This window comes from Montipora capricornis, chromosome 11 (genome assembly GCF_036669925.1).
Source record: "Montipora capricornis isolate CH-2021 chromosome 11, ASM3666992v2, whole genome shotgun sequence".
NCBI classification, from domain to species: domain Eukaryota; kingdom Metazoa; phylum Cnidaria; class Anthozoa; order Scleractinia; family Acroporidae; genus Montipora; species Montipora capricornis.
In genome coordinates this window covers 15,951,046-15,958,545 of record NC_090893.1, presented here as the reverse complement: position 1 = coordinate 15,958,545, position 7,500 = coordinate 15,951,046, and the positions used below count along the sequence as shown (strand labels likewise).

Below are 7,500 nucleotides of genomic sequence, written 5' to 3'. Positions count from 1 at the left end.
TATTAATACTACATGTACCGTTACTGTACAGTGCCCTGGATTTAATTTAAAAAAGAGATGTAGTTCAGCCAGTCACAGATGTAGACGGAGCACAAGGATGTCTGCAAATTCACGTTCTTTCTCCTAAGCTCCAAGGTGTTCTTTTACTCAACAATGGAGGCAGCTTTGTAGGAATCAATGGGTGAAAGATAAAATTGAAAATTGGCAGGGAGACAGCTGTTTTGGCAGACAAAAATTGCTTCCTTAAAAGCACTATAATAGCAACGTTGTAATAATGTTTTCCTTGCCTGTTGATTCTGTAGCAAAAGCTTGAAGAATTGAAGAAACAGCTAGAAGAGAAAAAAGCAGCAGTAGAGAGCTTGAGAGGTATTCAAAGTTTTTTGCACAGTTTACTGATTGTGCGGGAAAAGCAGATCTTAATGAGTGTTGTTGAAATCCAAAAAGAAAATTGGGGGTAACCAGTGATGCATTTTTCAAAGATAATTAATCAACAATAAATTATTTGTAAAAAGCTTTAAAGTACAAAGCAATGTATGGCATTCTTTTCCATATTGAAGCTTTATTACATTGTACATGTATCTCTGAAAAATGCATGGTTACCCCCAATTTCCTTTTTGGATACCGAGAGCACTTGCCAAAGCGTCACCCATAGGAAATCCGAGTATTTCAAGATGCACAGAGCATATGCGCAATAACAATAGTAGGCTGCCACCGTCCTTAAGACAATGAATTGAGGGAGGCAAGCATTTATTATTATTATTTTAGTACATGGCTCAATTAGGGCAAAACAGAAAACTATGATTATTTCCCTACATGTAACTGAATGCAAACTACATAATGAGCAATTCAGTGGCTAATGTCCCTTAACCCTAATCCTAACCCTAAACCCAAATATCATGATTTGTAATTATATTATTATTTCATTCATGTGGGTCACAATAAGTTGTTACATGTACATGTATGTTTGTTTGTTGTTTGTCATTTATTTGTTTGAGCAGTTTGAAGTTTTGACAGCTTATATTCAGCTGATTTGGACCTGCTATACCCACCCACCCATACACACGATGGACAGTCACAATGCTAGGAACTTCATTCCCTACTCCTCTTGAATACTGTACATGTACAGTGTACATGTGTTGGTTTGTTAACCTCTCACAGGGAACTTACATGTATATGAACGTGAAAGATACAATGTATTTGCAGTCCTTATCCTTATTTAGTTATTTATTTATTATTATTTTTTTATGTATCTACGGTGTACCCGCAAAAAAATTAATTGCCAATGTTATATACTTAATATGAACTGTTGATTGCTTGATTATTTGGGAAGAATTTTACAAAATAACCACAGTTATCCAATTTAGCATATGCCCTTTGAGCAATTCAAGGTGAAGTACAGTTTACACATGAAACACCAGGCGAGCTTTTGGGCAAAAAAATGATACATTGTCATCTTCACACATGAAAACGGTTTCTATGGTTACATAATAGAGTGTGCCATTGTGCTACATTAGGACTACAAAAAATGTAAACTTAAGTGAATGTTTTCACTGGTTTTTCATTGGCATCAATTTTTTTGTAATAAACAGTTCTAACATTACATGACCTTGGGGATACAAAATTTCTCTTCTCGTATTGAAAAAATGTCACTCATTCTCTGCACTCACTTATGAAAATGTTTTCAACTAGAGCTTGAAAAGAATTTCTGTGTGTCCGTGGGGCCGTGTAATGTCCTCTATTTATTTACAGCTGTATTTTCAATTTATTTGACTGTATGATTATTATAAACAGCTAAAAAAGAGGAAGTGGAAGCAATTGAAAAGGAGGCCAAGGATAAACATGAAAATGAATGGAAAGGTAAGGAAACTGCAAAAAAATGAGCAGAAATAATTGATTTCTCCTTGCAACACAAAATGCAAATGAAAAGTTGCAAGCACATCCCCAAACCATTATTGGATCCATAAGAAGAGACTGGACTTGAGTAGTTTGTACATGTCATGTAGGTTTTAACAGCTAGTTGGCGGTCTACCAAATCCAATACTTAAGGCCTCTACAGCTGTATAATATTATTATAGCCAATGTGAAGTCTTTGTACTTGTAATCATGACCTCTTCAAATACAGCTGATAAAATGAGACTATTTTCCACACCACAGTACTTCACATTTTAAAATACAGTAGCACCTCAAAAAATACTATTGGCTGGGTAAAATAAATATGGTTATTACCTGACAAGGCTACAAGTACATACACCTGTACCTCAAGCTTCACCAGAATTTGAGGCTGGATACTGTATGCGGTGCTTTCCATTCAATTTGGGAAATTCTGTAGAATGATGTGCCTGATGGAAAGTGCATTCCAGTTGCATAACGCAACTCAAGCATAGTTTTTTGAACCAGTCAGAGAGTCATCTGACAGTCAAGGAAGACCAAGGTACTCCCAAACGTTTTGGTTGGAATTGAACGTACATGTTTCAGTCATATTTGAAGTTTACAGCTGGTTTGAGTAGAAAAACCCACTGTGTGAAAGGGTTGTGTGTCAAGGGGGCATGCCATTTTTTAAAAGAACGAGCTCTCAAATGCCACAGTTCAAGAGCAAAATTGATGGTCACGTTTAGAAGACTTCATGTTGTCGATGTCAAAATGAGTTTTAATTTTAAGCCGGTGATACATGTACATGGTTCAACTTCTGTTGATCACCAAATGTTGCAGCTGTTGTTCAGCAAAAATTAATTAGTGTTGAACAGTCTGTCATGTCATTTTGAAATATGAAATTCAACACGTTGAACGTTGGTGAATGATGTTGAATGAAAATAGAGGCTCTATTGCGTTCAACACGTTTGTGCAACATTGTTCAACCTTTTGTTGAGCAGCAAATATTGCAAGATGTCGAACCTTGTGCCATTGGCTTTAGGTTTGAAGGAATCAGATTCTGTCTTTACTTTTTTTCAGTTTAGTGGGAAAAAAGTAGCCAACGTCTTTAACCCATTGACACCTCAAATGCCCTAGGATGCCACCCCTACCCCACCAGTTGACAAGTACATGTATAATCGTCTGGCATCAGACAGGGTAAAATCCGTTAGGTCTCAAGAGCTCCCAAGGGTCAGTGGGTCAAGTGAAGGAGGCAATACTTTTCGATCGCTGGCTGTTGGTACAGCGTACTTAATTAATACAATGTATTTTAACCACTGACTGAGATGACCACGAGAATGGTGGCAATGACAGTGGTGGCAATGACAGTGGAGTCAGTGACTTTGTTGTTTGCCTTTCCACGTCTTTACTGTACTTAGATGTACAAGTCATGTCTCTTCCTTTTAAGAAACCAAAGCAAAAATACTGGCTGAAAGAGACAGAGCTTCTGCTGAGGCTGCTTTTAAAGCTTTGGATGTGGATGAAGATGGACGGTAATTCCTTAATTCTAGCTGCATTAGTGAACGGCCAGTTAATTGCTATCAATATCTTTGGAAATTGTCAGTGTAAAATGTTGCTTAGATGATGACTGTGAATTGAAAAGTAAAAAAAAATGAAGTGACCTTTATACTAATAACTAATGTACTAAGAGTTTCAATCATAATTTTTTTGACAAAGAAATCTGGACCAGGCTAGTAGATTCAGATAACAGAAGCGTTTTTCAGTCGTTGCTTTTAGAGGTGGTACATGTGTACTGTTTCTGTAAAAGTGTGGTGGTTGATTCTTGCATTTCAAAGCCATGCCTTTTTTGATCAAAAGGCTACAGAAAACAAAAAAGTCAACGATGTCAATTTTAAATTTTCTATTCAGAAATTAATGTGACCCTAGTGTATTTAGCTGTGAGTGGATTCAGGACTCAATGCATTAATTTGCTAATTTTTCTTTTGAGACAACCTAGGTAGCATTCCAGTTCAGAAGTTCATAAATAATTTAATAGAACTCTTTGTTTTGTGAAAAGACTTACAGTCCAAGAAATTGTTGACACTGAACTTTTGGACAAGAAATACAATGATGAAGAAGCAAAGGTTGGTATCTACAGTTTCCTGAATTTGTCATATAAAGTCCCTGTATCAATTGACCTGTTCACCCCTTATTCACCCTGCATGAAGCAAGACCCCAGTTGACATCTGGTGTTAGAACTTAGACAGTCTGAGAGTAAAATCTGTCAAGTCTCAATATCACTCCCACGGGTCAATGGGTTATTAAAGACCAACCTACGGTTTTACATTGTATATTGAGTTGATTTGATTTATTTCAACCTGTACAGTGCGGAAGGCTTGGTGGCCTCATGGTTAGTGCGCTCGGGTCCTGGCCGGGGACATTGTGTTGTGTTGTTGGCCGAGACACTTTACTCCCATGGTGCCTCTCTTCACCCAGGTGTATAAATGGGTACCGGCGAATCTAATGCTGGGGGTAACCCTGCGATGGACTGGCATCCCATCCAGGGGGGACTAGAAATACTCCTAGTCGCTTCATGCTACAGAAACCGGAGATAAGCGCCGGCTGTATCATCATCATCATCATCATCACTGACAGCATTGTCCCACAATAATAATTTACTAGCCAGTTTTTTGTCAAGTGATGTAACCTTCCGTTCTCAAGATCATAATTAACCCATTGACCCCTGGGAGTTAGAGTACAGAACCAACAAACTCAACCCGCACATGATTCCAAGTCTGGGAACTGAGCCCATTGGTGCTTTCACCACCCTGTGGGGAATAAGTAACTAGCCCACACTGTCGCTTTTTTCTCGATTCCTTTTTAATTTTTCGATCGCGTACACCACAAGGTTATGTCTCTGACTGACTAGACTACCACCTATTGTTCTCTTATCTTATGGACATGTGTACATTGATCAAACGTAAGCTGATTCGCTATAAGATCTTTCGGACAAAAGATAAACACACATACCGGTAATCATCGAAGCAGACAGATCGTGATGCTCGATTTCCGGGCGGATATGTCACTATCATTGTACATAAACATTAACTAGACCAATAATTATTATCCTGTTTCCAACAACTGTACCATCATTGATGTATAATACAATGTACCCGTGTAAAGAGCAATGTCGGTATACGTGAATAAAGACAACCTACATGTACCATTGTGGTATGCACCCAAGTCAAGTGCTTTCACCACTGTACCATCATTGATGTATAACACCTGTGTAAAGAGCAATGTCGGTACAGTGTATATGTGAATCAAGACAACCTATAAATGCACCATTGTGCATACCATTATGGGTTTGAGTTCCACCCTCAACAGGGAGACGAATATGCTGCCCAAGACATACACTAACTTATAACACTACACATATATTTTTGTCACACAATACCTAGTTTCTCTCCATCTTATCACCACACTGTCACTTATCAATTGAATACAACACTGTCACTTATCAATTCAATACAACATGGGCGGAGGGGTTGGCGCAGTGGTAAGATCTCTGCCTTCCAACGCTAAGGTCCCGGGTTCCATTCCCGGTTCTGCTGAGAGTGGAATATTTGGCGACCTTCTTTCCCTCTGAAGTTCACTCAGCTTTCCATCCTTCCGAAGTCGGTAAAATGAGTACCAGCATGCATGGACTGCTTAGAAGCGGCTGCAATTTTTCGCCTGTATATGCTTTCAGTCCGCCGGGGATAAATTGATCATTGTAAAGCGTCTTTGAGACTTGTGATAAAGGCGCTATATAAATGCACCACTTTACTTTACTTTACTTTACTTTACACTACCCTACACTTTCCAATTCTTTGAACTGCTGACCCAGAAGTTGAGAATCGAATGCTATCAACTCATTAAGTTTTATTTACCATACCCTCAGTAATCCTGAAAAAATCGTACTGTCTCGCTATCAACTTGTTACCCAGGGGATAGCTTTTAAATTAACACTTTTAACACAATCAGTCATTCTTTATTTGCATTTTCATAGGAGCTGCTTGGTGGATACGAAGATACAGACTTTGATAGTTTTTATTCTGTTTTGTGGAGCAATGTTAAGGAGAAATATCTTCACAATGAGGTATTTTGTACTTTCTTAATAATATTTTTATTTAAAATAATAGTTGAATTTTGTTCTCTGTTCTCAACATTTTGCCACTGGTTTTTTCTTTGTAGCCTAAACAGCCACCAGCTGAAGAAGCAGAGGAAAAACCTACAGAAGGTCTAAATGCTTTTATTGATTTATACATTATTTCTTACTGCAGACAGTACTGTTTCGGCCTTCTGGGCCTCATCAGTGCAGTGCTGATGTCTGGGATGGAGGTTAAGCTTATAAAGCCACCCCAAATGTCCCACACATGTGGTACATCTAGGTCATGCCAGAGTGCTCAAACTAGCGAGCTAGTGAGCGTGCGCAATTTATAGAGGCAATGACTCATCCTAGTAGAGTGCTCAATTTGGACATGAAAGCAAAAGCTTTGTAATGCCAAAGAGCTATATCTAACTGCAGACAGTACTGTTTCGGCCTTCTGGGCGTCATCAGTGCAGTGCTGATGTCTGGGATGGAGGTTAAGCTTATAAAGCCACCCCAAATGTCCCACACATGTGGTACATCTAAGCCATGCCATACATTATTTCTTATAAATATAATTGATTTTAAATGTGCAAAAGAACAATCAACAAAATTGCAGCTGCGGTTATGAGTGGGGGCTTTTCAAAGCACCATGCTTGTTCATCCAAAATGGACTACAGGAACAAGTCAAAGGTAAAGTCAAGGCGGAACTTAATGTATGCTTACACTGTGGGTTTGATCCAGTCCATTTTAAGACGAAAATTGGTGTGCAGAAAAAGGTTCCATGAAAAATGATTATTTTCTCGTCTCCTACAAATTACACGTATTAACCATTACCCGGAGCCTCCATCTTCCATATTAAACCTCTGAGTCAACCCTTTCCCGTATCTTTCTATTTTCAGAAGCACCTCGCAGGGGGGCTTTACTGGGTGTTTTCACAATAGCCACTCATAAGAGACCTATGGTCAGCCATTTATTACGTCACATGCGTGTGTCAACCTCTTCACGTATGTTTTCTGTCACATACGTCGAAATATAGACGTTCCAAAAATAGAAAGATACGGGACAGGGTTGATTCATGGATACAATACGTATGGAACCTCCGGGTAATGGGCTCCTGACGTACACGGGTAACTCTAGATCTACAGCGTACTCCCTTCACCTCACGTGCGGCCCCAGGACACCTCCAGTTGACAAGTAAAAATTAATCATCTGGCATAAACAGAGTAAAATCTGTTTAATTTAATTATTCTGACTCACTCCCAGGGGTCAATGGGTTAAACATATCAAATTCTCAAAACTGACAATAAGAGAATTGTATGGCAGTCAGTAAGGAGAATTCACATTTAGATCTCGTGAGTGAAAGAATAAAATCACAGGTATCTACATGTATCAACGTTCTGAAACCAAAGATTAATGCATAATTATCAAACTTTGAACAAGTAAGTCAAGATCTGCATTAATTTTTACCAACTGGAAACTTGCTATTTATAATACATGTAGTTTCATTCGTCCCGCAT

General features: G+C 38.6%; 1 protein-coding gene across 1 annotated transcript in view; it reads left to right on the top strand.

The window, feature by feature from the left end:
- Nucleotides 1-7,500, top strand: part of LOC138024561 (glucosidase 2 subunit beta-like) — a 27,399-nt gene that overhangs the window by 6,607 nt on the left and 13,292 nt on the right. Inside the window, exons 7-12 of the mRNA XM_068871783.1 lie at nt 303-366; nt 1,792-1,857; nt 3,317-3,401; nt 3,926-3,992; nt 5,900-5,989; nt 6,085-6,130. Coding sequence (XP_068727884.1) covers nt 303-366; nt 1,792-1,857; nt 3,317-3,401; nt 3,926-3,992; nt 5,900-5,989; nt 6,085-6,130 — 418 coding nt within the window. The remainder of the gene's footprint in view (nt 1-302; nt 367-1,791; nt 1,858-3,316; nt 3,402-3,925; nt 3,993-5,899; nt 5,990-6,084; nt 6,131-7,500) is intronic.